The sequence below is a fragment of the Alosa sapidissima genome, chromosome 22 (assembly GCF_018492685.1).
Source record: "Alosa sapidissima isolate fAloSap1 chromosome 22, fAloSap1.pri, whole genome shotgun sequence".
In the NCBI taxonomy this organism is placed as follows: domain Eukaryota; kingdom Metazoa; phylum Chordata; class Actinopteri; order Clupeiformes; family Clupeidae; genus Alosa; species Alosa sapidissima.
In genome coordinates, this window is record NC_055978.1 from 17086984 (window position 1) to 17102747 (window position 15764).

General features: G+C 47.5%; 1 protein-coding gene across 1 annotated transcript in view; it reads right to left on the reverse strand.

Annotated features, from left to right (window-relative positions):
* Positions 1 to 15764, reverse strand: part of lrp6 (low density lipoprotein receptor-related protein 6) — a 62107-nt gene that overhangs the window by 8289 nt on the left and 38054 nt on the right. Inside the window, 7 exon segments of the mRNA XM_042078698.1 lie at positions 2278 to 2468; positions 3341 to 3552; positions 3931 to 4133; positions 8303 to 8629; positions 10361 to 10545; positions 12422 to 12648; positions 15014 to 15303. Of these exon segments, the coding sequence (XP_041934632.1) occupies positions 2278 to 2468; positions 3341 to 3552; positions 3931 to 4133; positions 8303 to 8629; positions 10361 to 10545; positions 12422 to 12648; positions 15014 to 15303 (1635 nt within the window).

Below are 15764 nucleotides of genomic sequence, written 5' to 3' on the forward strand. Positions count from 1 at the left end.
GTTGACAGGAGACAGGCTGGAGGAGTTTTATTTTTTGTGGGGGAGGAGGAGGAGGAGGAGGACGAGGAGGAGGAGGGAGTTGGAGGGGGGGGGGGGGTTTGGGCGGCGGACCACGCCATGTACCGGGGGGCAACCGAGGACAAAACTGAGCGTTAGAAAGCGGCGCATATCTGGAGGGGGAATCAAGGTTGTGCTAAGAGACATGGATTTACAGGCACTGGCAACGGCAGATGGCTTGCATAACTTCCTAATGCATTGCAGGAGAGGGGAAATGTCTTCCTTGCGTGATGAGAATAGGACTTTCGAGTGATGAAATGCCAGGGACCCAGACAATGGGGGGTGGGGGGTGAGGGGTGAGTGTGACGTCTGCACTTTGACTCAACCTCCCCCCGACAATGTTGGCGAGCGGCACAGCTGTCCACGCCTTGGTTCACAGACTGTCTACAGCTGACAATTCTTTCTCCCTCTCTCTCTCTCTTTTACACACACACACACACACACACACTCCCAATAGTAAACTGTGAGCATTTATGTCTCCCACCACTCCCTTTTCAAAAACATCACTTCTAAATTCTTCAGACCCAGTGACCATACTGAAGGAACACACACACACACACACACGGTTGAGTGTAACAGTGGAAGTCCCTCTGCTCTAGCCCTCTCTGTTTCCTCTGCATCTGAGTGAATGCCATAAAGCCGCGGCACGGAGCGGAGCCACCCACATGCAGATGAGTAAAACACACCTCTCATCGTTTCCTCTAGCACGCCATCACTCAGCCACCCACCGGCCTGCGCGCTCTCCCTCTAGGAGCCACACACTCACTTCTTCCCAGAAATAATAACAGCTCCAAAAAACCCCACACAGATCCCCTTACAGTAAAACAAACTGATATAAGAACACTAAATAACATCAGTAGTAGCAGCAGGTGCCGTGGGCCTTACGAGTATTTCTGTTGTGTTATCCAAATGACTAAATAAAACAATAGTTAGATAAACAAAAAAAGCCATTAAATATGGCATAACGAACCTCTGGTGACCTTTCATGTAGACAGTCAATAATGTTTAGTCAAATCTGGCGAAGTAAACCCCAAATAAATAAATAAAAATAGATAAATAAATAAATAATAAATATGTATGTAGCGCTAGGCAGCTGAGCTGAATGCTTTGTGGTTGAGTGTTATCCGCTGGAGGTGGTGGGCCTCCCAGGGCTTCGGTGTTCTGTTCCTAACCCCTCTGACAGGCCCTCCTGCTGCCCGACCACAAGAACGCCAAATCTCCCGTGGGCCTGGAGCTTGTGAGGGACAGCCTGGCGTTTATCGGCTCTGTTTGTTTACCCGGCGACAGCACAGGCATCTCACGTTGCCACGGCCCCTGCCCACTCTCGCCGTCTCCCTAACCCGGGTGCAGCTGACTGCCATTCCAATGGATCTCTGTCGCTCTCTCTCTCTGTGTGTGTGTGTGTATAATTGTGTGAGTGTAGCCATGTAATGTATGTGTGTATGTATGAGTAGGCCTATATGAGCCATGTACTGTATGTGCAGTAGATGGTATGAGTGTGTGTTGTGTAAAAGTGTGTGTGGTGCACCACTCAGGCCCGGTCAGTAGGGACGCTCCATCCCTTCCCAACACCTCTCTCCCTTCTTATAGACCCTGGCCTGCAGGAGTTAACCTCGCTCAGGATTTACATTGGCCTCTTGCACAAGAGTGCACACACACACACACACACACTCTCTAGAGTAGAGAGGCTGAGAGTATTCCTCAAGGCCAACGTCAATATTGCACTTCACTTTAAGCGAGTGGTCTGGGGTGATGTATATTATACACTTAAAATGGTGTCTACACTTTAGAAAACACAGCCATTCTTTAACCCGCAGCAAATGACTGGGCTTGAGTGTCAATGATTCATAATAATTGAGCATCGCTCTTCACATACAGGAGACCCTGCCATAGGGCCGGGCCAAAGAAAGCACACAACTACTGGGCCCCAACAGCTTCATGGCCCCTTCGCATGCAACATCCATCAACAACACCCAATTGTTCTGATATAATAACATATAAAAACAATCATCTCGGCTGGAGCAGCCAATGGACATGGTTCAAGAGCAAGGAAATGAATGTTCTTTTTTTATGAAGCTGTAAGACACTAATCCAGTTTTCCACTAGGTCTTGTTTTATTATTTGTTCTATTTCCCCGGACTCAAATTGAGTGCTTTGGCTTTGGTAGGGGAAACGGGGGGGGGCACCAATCACGTTCCTCTGTGGATATGGCCGACTAACCTGATAGGTCACTGCTCTCGATGCGCCGCAGCTCCGAGTCCACCCAGAAGAGCTTGCCCGCCTCGTTGTCGATGGCGAGGGCAGCTGGCTTGACCAGGCCGCTGAAGAATAGAACCTCACGCTCAGTGCCGTCCAGCGCTGCCCGCTCGATCTTAGGCGATCGCTCCTGGAGGTTGGTGAAGTACATGTATCTGTTGGCAGAGAGAGAGAGAGAGAGAGAGAGAGAGAGAGAGAGAGAGAGAGAGAGAGAGAGAGAGAGAGAGAGAGACAGAAAGGGCATGGGGTTCGGTGAGAGGGCAATGGAAGTAAAAAGCAAAATGGAGAAGATGTGTCAGCTGGAAGGATTTCGAGCGTTCCGTGCGTACGCTCGAGGCACAGCATCTGCACATGGAAGTGGGGAGAAGATGTGCAATTTTGAGGTTCCGCAATAGTTATTTCCCTCCGACCACAAGAGGGTCACGACACGCCGAAGCTCAACAACACAGTGGAGGGAATAGCTGCAGATTGGCAAAATCACACTGTGATTTCAGCACTCTGGGCTCGGTGCGTCAGAGGACCCCCCCCGGGCCAGCACCAAGACGGCTACTCTGATGAGCCAGTTGACGATGCCCTTCGCCACAAACGAGCGGGGAGGACCGGCCACGGAGTGCTGAAAACACAGACGCACATAAAAAACTCCTGACCGACAGCACCAAGAGGAAGCACCGGTGACCTCCAGATGAACTCTTGGAAAAGGGACAGAAATGGAACAGGATGCTCATTCTGTGAGAACGGCAGAACGAGGACGGAGGAGAGACTGAGAGAGAAACAGACGGACAGATGGAGGGAGAGAGAAATTGGAGGGAGAGAGAGAGAGAAAGAGAGACGGATAGAACACTCCAAGAGGAAGCGACAGTGACCCAAGTTGAACTTATGGCGAAGGACATTGGCTCTGTGAGAAAAAGAAAGAATGACAGAATAGACAGACAGAAAGACTGAGAAAGAGAGGAAGAAAGACAGTGATGGACAAACACAGAGTGAGCGCGCGTGCGCGAGAGAGAGAGAAAAAAGCGAGGGGCCTCACCCTCGCTCCGGGTTGACCACGATGGCGCGGGGCTTGTCGTGCTCGCCACGGAACACTACGCCCACGCGGGTGCCGTCGGTGCGCGTGACGTTGATGACGTTGGTCACCTCGCTGGTCCAGTAGATGTAGCGGCTGTAGATGTCGATGCTCAGGTCATACGGCTGCAGCCCCAGGTTGGGCCCGCCCAGCGAGTTGGACACCACAGTCATGCTCTGGAAGGAGGGCATTGGAGGAAGGCAGTGTCAATCAAACCGCGAGTTCTGTGACTCCATCATGTGTTCTGAATTTGCACTTGTTCACTATATTGTGCATTACCTAGTGATATTATTAGGGCCATGTTATATGGCTTCACAGTAGGCACAAACAACTACTTTGTGAACGAGTACATTATTTGATGATAATGGCTGCAAATTGTGTGGTGACAAAATACCCTGTGATGAACCATAAAGTTGATCTATTTGATACTGTAGAACTACTGTACATGAGGTAAGTCTCCATGGCAGCAAAAGGTCATGGGTATTTGTGTGTCCAAAGACAACATGCTTTGTTTGCATGCTTTGGCTGATCTGGGTTCAGTAGGGGTGCCTAACCTGATTGCCGTCCTCCTGGGCGCGTCGGATAACGTTCTGCTTGGAGTCGATCCAGTAGAGGTGCTTATCCAGCGGGTCGTAGTCGATGGCGCGCACGTTCTTCAGGCTGTGGATGGGCAGGATGATGTCGGGACTCTGCTGCTCGTCGATCACCATGCGGTTGATGGCTGTCTTCTGGCTGAAGAGGAGGAAGGAGGTCGGGGCTGTGTGGAAGAGAAAGAACAACAGGGTGGGGGGAGAGAGAGAGGGAGACCGAGAGAGAGAGAGAAAAAGAGGAGAGGGAGAAAGAGAAAGAAAGAGAGGAGAGGGAGAGAAGAAAAGGAATCGTTAAGTTCCTAGAAAGTTGGATACAAGGGCAAAAAGTTTTTCCTCCCTAGTACACCTCTGTTTGTGTAGATTGAGGGCATACATGTGCAGGTGAGAACTGTGACTCATTTCCCCCTCACAACATCCACCAAAGATGGACTTTAACCTTTGATTTGATACTTTGATACTTTGTTTCTGTAAGATCTTACTTTTGAATGGACTCTTCTGTTAAGCTTAACCTAGTTTGTGATGTTCCTTATAAATGATACTTCTATTGCAGTGCGACTTCATTCTTCCATCGGAAACTAATCTAGTTCTAAAAGTTCTTATTATTTGATACTTCTTTTCCGATAATTAATGTTCAGATGGCAAATAATGTGTTGTATGATGTTAGAAATGTTCATGTCCTTAGTTCTTAAATAACCCATTGTATTGACCAAGTCATGTGTGTGTGTGGAGAAGGGGTAACGATACAATGAGATTATGATACCGTGCGAGGTATAAATGTGTGCGTGAGAAACAACTGATGGTCTCTTGAATGCACAGACTTTGTCTATGTATCCTGATTGCCTGATGCTTGTGAGACCTCTCTGCGCAGAGATTAATAAACTACAACCGAGAAAACGTTATTTCAAACTCATGTTTACATAGCCTGGCTAACGTCAGACCTCATCTCATCGAGATGGGGTCTTGGAACTACATGTTCATTTTCTCGTATTTGAAACATGGTTTACGAATGCCCAGAGCCGTTTATTGGGCGCTACATATGTCTATCAAATGCATCTGTACGTAGCTCATAACCGCTTCAGTGTGTCGTCATTGTATTGCTGTCCCCCCCTTCGTTCTGTGATTGTTTTCACCTCGACGAAGGAACCAAAGTCCATGGAATCCAGGCTGCCTAGGCGCGCAAGGCAGCATGGGAAAAGCCAGGCTAGTGTTTACAGACCTTTAAGCTAAATTTCTTCCACAATGTCGACTTGTTGACGTTTCTAGTTTGTGAGGAGGGCAGAGGATATGAGGGTACAAAGCGTCTAGACACTAAAAGAACCATTTGTTTGAGCAAACTAAGGGGGTGTACCACATGCGCAGGTGAGAACTTCACACACTCCTCTCACTGCTTCAGGTACAGTCACCACAAGTCTGACCTTTCACCTCTGCCTGCAAGCAAGAACTCGTAGGCCCCAAGAGCCACTGACTTCACCAAACTCAAACCCCCCCCCCCCCCCCCCCCCCCAGCGGGAGTCCTGGGGTGATTATAAAGAGTGTTTCTACTATGTCAAACACCGCGGCGGAGCAAAGCGAGAGCTTACACTGGGCTCAGGTTCGTGCTGCGCCTGCCAACTTGGCAGGGGCCCGGCTGACCACAAGGGCTTTAAAAAGAAAATACCCTGCCGCTGGTTCACATGCTCAACCCAGCGCCCGCTCCTGCTGCTTCCAATCTTCAACCAGGCGGCACTGCAGACCCCCATCTCTCACACACACACCCCCCCATCATGTGTGCACACACACACACTTGTCACATGTATGCAGACACACACACACACACACGTCACATGTATGCAGACACACACAAACAGACACACACAGCGCCCTACAACATATACACACACACACACACACACACACACACACTTCCATTGGGCTGCATTGGCCTCTATCATTCAGCCACATGCCCCGGGTGTAGTCTAGTCACCACTGACAAGGCCATGCCAGCTCTAGATCTCAACTTGTGCTCTATTTTACCACAAGCGTGACGGATGGTTTGGTCACCACTGTCCTGCTCTGGCTGTGTTGTCATTTCAGGGCAGAAGCTTATTGGCTGGACTGCACAACCCCTTGCACACCGCCCCACATCACCACCACCACCATCATCATCATCATGATGCATGGTTTCGTCTCTGTAGCCAGAGTGCAGTGGTTTGAAACTCCTGTCTGGCCAATTTGAGAGAAAGAAAGAAAAAACAACAACGACAACAAAAGAACACTCTCGAGTTACACCGTCGGCCAGCCAGTAAGCATTCCAAAACAAATCCAATTAAGTTGATGTGATGCTGAAAAGCTGACGTCCTCGAGACGTACGTGGCAATGCCCTAGTGTAGTCTCACAACAATGTGCGCTCAGAGTAGGACTCATGGCACATGGAGGACACCAACACCTACTTCATCTACAGGCACTACTACTGCTACTACTCCCACAACCAACATCAACAACAGCAACAACTGCTCTTCCTACAGCAACACCTCCTCTTCCTACAGCAACACCTCCTCTTCCTACAGCAACACCTACTCTTCCTACAATTTCATTTGAAATCACAAAACCATGGAAAAGTAATTTACACGAATGACACTGATAACAAATTTACAATTACAAGTGATAACTGCCATCAATGTAAACTCGGATAGAAAAAAAGTGTTTGTAAACACTTCATGTTGACAAATTAAATCAAGAGAAGCTGAAGTGTATATTTCACTTTTACATGAAGATAAAAAAAACCCTACGATTTAAAAAACTGTAAGAGAAATATGAGATTATGATATATTTCAGAGAAATATGAATGTCCATTGTACTCTACATAAGGGCAATGAGCCAACTGATGTGAATCAGCACTGAGAGCTGTGGTTTCAATTATCAGGGTGACTTGACCCAAAACACATGGGAGAGTGTTTAGTCTCTAAGTCTCCGAAGCGAGACAAGGCTGAGGACTCGGGGAGCCATTCTCTGTACTGCCATTTACTTTGGATCGGACCGGCCCGTCTGCAAACCTCAGAAGTGATGAAGGACGCTTGTGTTGACTTTGTGTGTGTGTGTGCGCGTGTGTGAGTGAGTGTGAGAGAGTATGTGTGTGTGTGTGTGTGTGTGTGTGTGTGTGTGTGTGTGTGTATGAGAGAGACAGAAAGAGTTTGTGTGTGAGTGTGTGTGTGTGTGTGTGTGAGAAAGAGAGAGAGAGAGAGAGAAAGCAAGTGTGTGTGTGTGCGCGGTTGTATCGTGGCAATAAAGCTCTCCCTGCTGCATGTTTTTCAGTTGTCTCGGAAGAAATGTTACAAAGTAACAAAAGCACAATCTACACATCAGCAAGCTTTATAGTTAACGTTCACTGTACTGTATAGCTATGGGTCATAGGTCTGAAATCCAGTCTGACTGTTATTGCGTTTGACAGTCTTATTGAGATAGATGGTCCATGTGTCAAAGCACTAAACTTTGGTTTCATAACAGTACCCTGCACGCAAGTACACATTTCAAAAGCTATGGTATCTCTAGAATTCAGTATGTCCTGTTCACTTCTAAATGGGGACTAAAGGTCTAAAGGTGTGTATCTAGATGTATATGTAGGTGTATATCGTACACTCAGGTTTAGGGCTGGGCGATATGGCTGAAAACTATCACGATATAAGTATTTCATATCGGTCGATATCAATAATTATAGATTTTTTTAAAAACTATTTCAGATAAGGACCAGAAGGGGAAAAAAGTTCAATTTAAACACTTTTAATTTAAACTTAACCTTCCTCTGATTTGAATCACCTCAGTTATCAATCAACGCAAACAGGGATAAGAAATAGCAACACAATCATGAAAAACACTCAAATAAATAATTGTGCACATAAGTCTGAATGAGCAGCACTGGTTGAAGCCTGGAAATATTGTAAACAAAGTAATTTGCTAGTTTATCATAGTAAGTCTACTGGTTAGTTTCCCCACGTGTGTTTAAGTTTCAAATGAATACTTTTTTCTCCTTGGGACAGGCTCGTTTGAGTCTTGGAAAATACTTTTCCATTTGCATCGGGATTGAGTTGACAAAGTAAGACGGGAGGTGTGTGTTGCTTTTAATTATTGAATGTTCTATCGAACGCATTTTTTATTGATATTGATTACATGTCTATTGCAATACATATCGCTATCATTTTATCGCCCAGCCCTACTCAGGTTTGTGAATGTAGGATATGCACATAACACACTATACCATGTATGTACTGCTATGCTATGTGCTGAATCTGAAGATTCAGTCTACACAGTACCTGTGAGTCTGTGTGTGTGTGTGTGTGTGTGTGTGTGTGTGTGTGCTCACCACTGCAAGTCTTGTTGTCGTAGTTGAGTGAGTAGTGTGCGGGGCAGCCGCACACGTAGCTGCTGACCGGCACGGCCAGGCACAGGTGCGAGCAGTGGCCGTTGGTGGAGGCGCACGCGTTCCAGCCGCCCTGTCGCGACGAGTGGTACACCAGGATGTCCATCACGTAGTCCAGGTGGCCCTGGATCACCGTGCGGTTCTGCCCGCTCGTCTTGTTGGCCCGCTCGATGCTGCGCAGGCTCCAGTCGGTCCAGTAGATGTAGTCCTGATACTGGGTGAGCCCAAACGGGTGAGGCAGGTCCTCCGCAATGACTTCCCGATCGCCACCTGAGGGGAGATGAAAATGAAACATTAGATCAATAACGCACCATTTTCAAAATCTATCTATTTATTTGCTATTTTTATGAACTGTTTATACATGACCACATAAATAATTTTTTTTAGAGAAATGACTACCAACAATACATGCCACGTAGGCATGGATTGGATCACTTCACCTTCAATTTGTGCATAAGTATGCTTATGTGTGGTTAAATGTTTAAAAAGCAAGAGAGCAACAGTCTACACTTTGCTCTGAAATGCCTCAAGCTCATACCCAACATACCCAAAAGGCTTTAAAACACGAAAATGAAAACGTAAAACCAGGTAAATTACCAATACATGAAAGAAGGAATACATTTTTTTTACTCACATAAAAAACAGGTGTACGCAACAGTTACATTAATCTATATACTTTATACCCTTTTTCTGACCTATTTTCATAGATTAGAAAGTCCTAACCACATCAGTTTTTGAGACTGAATTTGGATGCAGTCCTAATGCTTTCGTCTTTGCTTCTGCAAAGCAAACAGCACTATGCCTCTGAACAGCCATGCCACAACTGCCCAAACCTCCCCCACAAAACACACTCTGCTTTTCCCATACTGCTAAACACAGATCCCATATCATTCACTCTCCCTCCTAATCTTCTTTAAACACTTGCAGCTGGGCTGTGCCACTGGGCTGACAACAACTCCGCATTAGCCGTTAGCCACAGAGAGCTAATAGTGGAACAATTTCAAGCAGGCTTTCTGGAGCCCATTCCGAATAGACTGACACGCTAGCACATACCAACGTCCGTCTGCAAACACATTAGCGCAAAAAAGGCTTTGTTCGGGCCCTTTTGATGTTACCCCTCGCCTTCCCCTTATCCTGTCTTCAGCCCAATACAGCAGCAGCCAGCCAGCCAGCTAGCTAGGCAGGCATGATGAGCTAATTGGGAACACATTGTGTGTATCGGGAGAGCCAGCTGCTGCACAAGGGCCCTCATCATGCATGTGCTTGTGATGGAGTCTCGGGAGAAACGGTGACGATGACCTGGAGGATGGGTTGGGGTGTGTGTGTGTCTGTATGGGTGTGTGTGTGTGTCTCCATGGGTGTGTGTGTGTATATGGGTGTTTGTGTGTATGGGTATGTGTGTGTGTGTATCACGCAGAGTTTGGAGGGGGAGCCGTCACACTAAAGGAGATACTGCCAAACACCAACCCAACTCCATATGGGTGGGTGTATCTTTAGGAGAGCGCTGTTTGCTCATTTTGTCATTATTTAAATTGGTACAATTTGTGAGTGGTGCAGAGTGGTAGTTCATGTCTTCACTCAGCAAGAGTTCTATTATTAGCCCACACATTTCTACATTTATTTCCACTCACACTATACTACACTCTTAAAACTAATGTGTTGTCCCTATCTGGACACAGACATGTGTTAAAAACAATGCAAGTTGTGTTGTTTTCAACACATATTGTGTAACAAATAAAAAAAGGAAACACAAACGGTGTTGTCTCCATCTGGACATAGAAATGTGTTAAAAACAATGCAGGTTGTGTTGTTTTCAACACATTCGTTTTAAGAGTGTACCCATCTAAACCTACTGGGTCTGTGTTTCCATATAGAGTTATAAAGGCAAGTGGAGAACACAACTCAAAATACAGGGAAGGGCATTGGCATTTCTCAACAGGCATATAACCAGACAGCTTATCTAGTTCTGTACTAAAATAGCCTTAAAAGCCAGACAATTACCAAGCATATTAGATGACTCGATGAGCGTAGTGTCCAGGTCGGTCCAGTACAGGCGGCGCTCGGCGTAGTCGATGGTGAGCCCGTTGGCCCGGCCCACGTTGGCCACTAGGGTGATGCGGCCGGTGCCGTCCATGGCTGCCCGGTCAATCTTAGGCCTGCCGCCCCACTCTGTCCAGTACATGAATCTGAGAGGAGAGGAGAGGTCAGGGAGAGGAAGAGAGAGAGCGGAAACACAATCAGAAAAACTCAATTGAGGCTTTGATGCAGAATAGTGTAATCAACCATTTTTTTTTTTAATGTTATTTAGAGCACTGTTAGCAATGATTCACTAGCTCACGTTACTCACTTATCACAAACAACAAAATATAAAACTGGACTACGCTAATGAAATGCGAGGTCAGTAGGGCATGTGTGAAGTCGTTGTTAACTCGGTCAGTGTTGAGGTCTACTGAAAATAGATGACAAGAAATCTGCGTGCTTCAGAGGGCAAAGAGACACGCACACACGCACTACAAGAGCGACTGACTAGCTACGCGCATGTGGACAGAAAAGAAAGGTGAGGGAAGAGAGGGAATGTTAACTTGGATCCCAGAAATCAAGAGTTCATTCCTGGAGCTGTTTGACAGTTCCAGGCTATAAACACCATTCAGGTGATGTGTGGATGAGCCTTCAATCACAGCTGTGGAGAAAGCCCCTAGGCAGCAGTCCAGTATCTGGCCTCACGCAACTAACCCCCCCCCCCCCCCTCTTCCTCATACACCCTCCTCCTCACTTTCTCTGCTGGCAGAACACACTGTCTAACAAACATCTGACACCACACCACAGCACGCATGCACACAATGCTCACACGCATGGGCGCGCGCGCACACACACACAAATTCACAGTAACACAGCTCCACAATGCACACACAAATACACACATGCACAGGAAAAAAAAAAAAAAAAAAAAAAAAAAAAGCTTTGAACAATATCCAGGAAGAAAAAATGCACAAGGATGTTGGATGGAAGCTGGGGCAAAGCTGGAAGACGGCTCCAGAGTTAATGGCCACTACTGGATCCTAAACGAAAGGAGGCGGATGAGGAACGGCAGGCCAAATCTGCAACAGTATTTATCTATGCAGGTCGCGTTTCAAGACCCCGGCGCATTAACAGGCCCCCGATTCATGTGTGCCATAAACCCGGGGCTCCGAGACCGTAAAGCCCAGATAAATCAAAACCACGAACAATGGCGGCGCACGAGGCCTTGCACAGAAGCAGCCGGGTGCCAGAGGGGTCCCGCTCAGGGGTCAGTGGAAACTCACTTTGCAGGCCAACAGCAAAAATAAATGCATCAACTCGGAGGCACATGCTGTGATCGGCCCCTGGAGTTCGGCTCCGCTGGGACTTCTCTCAACAAATCTCTCTCCAGCCCGGCCGCTATTTACTCAGAGCAGGGAGCGATTCATTTGCTTTATTTTATTTTCATAGTAATTCAACTTTTGGGAATACATGGCGAGGTAGTTGAAAAAGGGAGCCAGTGAACGTCTTGGCCCCAGATGAGGACATTTTGTAAGTTCTTAAATCCTCCCTTATTTAAGCTGATATTGATGTTCTGTGGCATAGAAAACGGAGAAGAAATCATAAATATGGATGGACGGGTATGGGCCCTTCCCAAAAGGTTATATCCACTTTGGTCATGGCAAACTGAAACTGACAACCATCATGAAGAGGGCAGTGGCGGAGTCTTTGAACTTCAACATGCTCATCCACGTAGTAAAAAACCCAGCCAAAACAAGAATGATAAACTATCTGTCTGTTTGCTTCCAGCTGTCAATGCCTCCACTCATCTCTCTCTTACACGCTCTCAGATTTCTCAATCAATCAATCTCTCACTCATTCTCACTCTCTCTTCACCCATTTGCTCTCTCTCTCCTTTCTAATCTCTCTCCATCATTCATTTCTTTCTCATTTTTTCTTTCACTCGCTCTATCAATCACTCAGTCACCTCTGTTCTTTCTCCATCACTCATCCTCACTCTTTCCCTTCTCCAATCTCTCCTAATCATTCATTTTCTTCACTTACCCCTCTGCTGGATCCAGAGCGAGGGCCCTTGGACTGTCCAAGTCCTTCCACACCAAGACCTGCCGGTGCTGCCCGTCCAGCTTGGCCACCTCAATGCGGTTAGTTCCGGTGTCGGCCCAGTACAGGTTCTTCCCCAGCCAGTCCACCGCCATGCCTTCTGGGTAATCCAGCCCGAACTCCACCACATGCTCCAGGGAGCTGCCATTCATGAACGCCCGGCTGATAGTCTGAGAGAGGGAGAAGGACAACAAGGAAGAAAAGGGAGACAAAGACAGACAAAGAGAAATCTTAATAAGAACGACAGTCGACCAGGCAAGTCCATTAAAGGTGTACTAGGAAAATGCGGTTAAAGATCAACACAAGACATGCAACTGTTGAAAAATGCAGCTGCAGACTTATGTCAAACAAAAACTACTAAAACTTTGAGCAATGTTAACTTTCACAAGAGCATATAAATAGTATAATTCACAGTATAATTTTTACAATTAATAACAGTGTATTAAAACAAAGACCGGCCCAATCTGGAGTGAGACCATGACAAAGAAAGCTAGCACAGTAAAATTACAGGCTAATACTGTGGACTGTTTCAGGCTCCAGCTCTGTGAGCCTATTTAGAAGCGAGGCGTCCCTGAACTGTTCTAGATAGCGTGCGTATGAGATGTGCATGAGAGGGGGTTTGTCTGCCAAGTTCAATTCCCTGCAAGGTGTTCCAGCCGCACTCGCAAAGCCCCTGGTACCTCGTTAGAGGAGAGAAAACATTTGCCTTGACGAAGAGCTGTGCTGGAGATCCCCCAAGCAAGGTCACATTTGTGCACTTGCCGACACAGGGGTGCACACACACACACACACACACGCACACAAAAAAGTACACTCAAAATCAGTAATGATGCATAGATCAATATATGCCAACGAGATGCTGCAGAGATGCTGTAAGCCCCCAAATAAATCCTCAAATTTCAGGAATGAAAACACTGAGAAAGCAGGCAAAGGCTGTGTGTGTGTGCGTGTGTGTGTGTGCGCATGTGTGTGTGTGAGCGAATGTGTGTGCGTGTGCGTGCGTGCGTGCGTGTGTGTGAGCGAGTGTGTGTAGATGAGGGGGAAAAAGGAAAAACAGGATGAGTGGCGGGCGGCTAGAAGACTCGCAGCTCATTTAGACAGCCGGAGCAGCAGCAGCAGCAGCAGCAGTCGCGGGGAAGGTAGAGATGCAGCTCTCTGAATTATTCATACCTACTAAGACATATATTGGCTCCCGGGTTGCCCTGATATCCTACCTCCCTCCACCATCAACACCACCACCACCTCCTCCTCCTCCTCCATCAGCCCCAGCACCACTCTCTCTACCCCACCCCCATATCACCCAGAACCTTCTGTCCCACCCAGACATACGGAAGCTGAGGAAAAGCTAAAGCAGAGAGAAGGACACAAGCTAGGCAACTATTGGGGTATTTATTATTGGTCCAATGCATGCACATTCACACAGCCAGTGAACCTTAACGGGGTATTAAAATGGATGGAGGTGAAACATTGGCCAGAGGACTTCAAATGGATAGGACCAAACAAAACACACACACACACACACACACACACACACACACACACACAAAAACACAAACAGAGGGGCGGAGTCTGCTTAGAAAAACAGAAAAGACTGGAGTAAGAGAAAACAGAAGGAGAAAACAAAACAAAGGGAAAGCCAGAAAGTGAGGAAGAGAGAGGAGTGGAAAGGGCACCCAGAGGAGCGGGTCGGCAGCTGTGGAGTTGGTGGTTGGCGGTGTGTGTCGGTCATCACATCGGCTATCTCAGTCCACACAGTCCAAACATACACAGTGACTCACTCGCTCTGTGGTCAGTCTGGCTACTCCTCTCCTCACCATATCTCAAACCCAAGACCCACGCAACCAGATGTCCACCCAGACACACACACACACACACACACACACACACAGAGAGAGAGAGAGACACACACACACACACGACACCAACCACACACATCAACTGCTTTCTATAAACACAACATTTGACTGTGCTTTCAGGAGCTGCTTTCTGTGTTACGTTGTTGTGTTTTCTTACAAAATAAAGCTATAAATAGACTTGAAAACTAATCATCTCCCTTAGCTAAAACAACAGTAGAGGCTCACAGTCCTCGGGAGAAAGAGAGAGGGGTGGAGAAGAGGTGTTAAGCGAGAGGGAGAGAAAGAAAGAGCAAGCGCGCAAGACGAAGGGAGGGAGAGAGACGGAGAGAGAGAGATGGATGGATGGAGCGAGAGAGAGAGATGGAGGGAGAGAGATGGAGAGAGAGATGGATGGATGGATGGAGCGAGCGAGCGAGCAAGCGATATTCAGACATCAATTATTTCAAAGCTGCCATCTCTGGGGATCCCATTATTGAGCCGCGCTTCGGGCAGAGAGCCAGCGAAGAGGAGTGGCCTGGCGCGCGTGTGTGTGTGTGTGTGTGTGTGTGTGTGTGTGTGTGTGTGTGTGTGTGTGTGTGTGTGTTCCCTACACACTTCCTACCCCATCCCCTGCCCTGCATTCACACCTCCCTCCCTCTCCTTCCCCCTACCCCCTTCTCCTCTTCCTCCTCCCCCTCACCTTGAGCGTGATGTCGGTCCAGTAGATACGGTTGTCGGTGACGTCGAAGTCCAGGGCCGAGGCCTCCTTGACGCCGGTGAGTGGGATGGCCACGTTGTTGTTGTTGGTCTCCAGGGAGATGCGGCGGATGTCGGTGTGGCGCGAGAAGAGCAGGAAGGCCTCGGGCACGATGCACGTGCTCATGTCGGCGATGAGCTCCAGGCCGATGGGACAGGCGCACGCCACGCCCTGCGGACGGTACAGACACAGGTGGCTGCAGCCGCCGTTGTTGTCAGCGCACGCGTTCGTACCTGAGCATGGAGATGGTGGGGGAGGAGGGATGGGATAAGTGGAAAGAAAGAAAGAAAGAAAGAAAGAAAGAAAGAAAGAAAGAAAGAAAGAAAGAAAGGATGAAGAGGGTTGGGAAACAAGGCATTGAAATAAGACAGAAAGAGGGTGCACAGGGAAAAGGTAAGGGGGGGGGGGTTGGAGGGAAAGACAGTTGAGAGGGAGAGAAAGGAAAAAAAGATTTTACTTTCTAATCATCAACTCACCAGGACAGATGTACAGTTAAAAAAAAATAAAATAAATAAAATAAATAAATCACAGTTGGAGTTACACCCACATCGAACAGGGTTCAGCGTTCAATTATTAACGGCGAGTTATCCCCATTTCCCTACACTGCCTGCCCCTCGCTGTCCGCTCAGGCAACCCCTGCTACTTCAATGAGTCCGTACCACACCACGGAACACGGAGCTGGCCTCGCAATCAC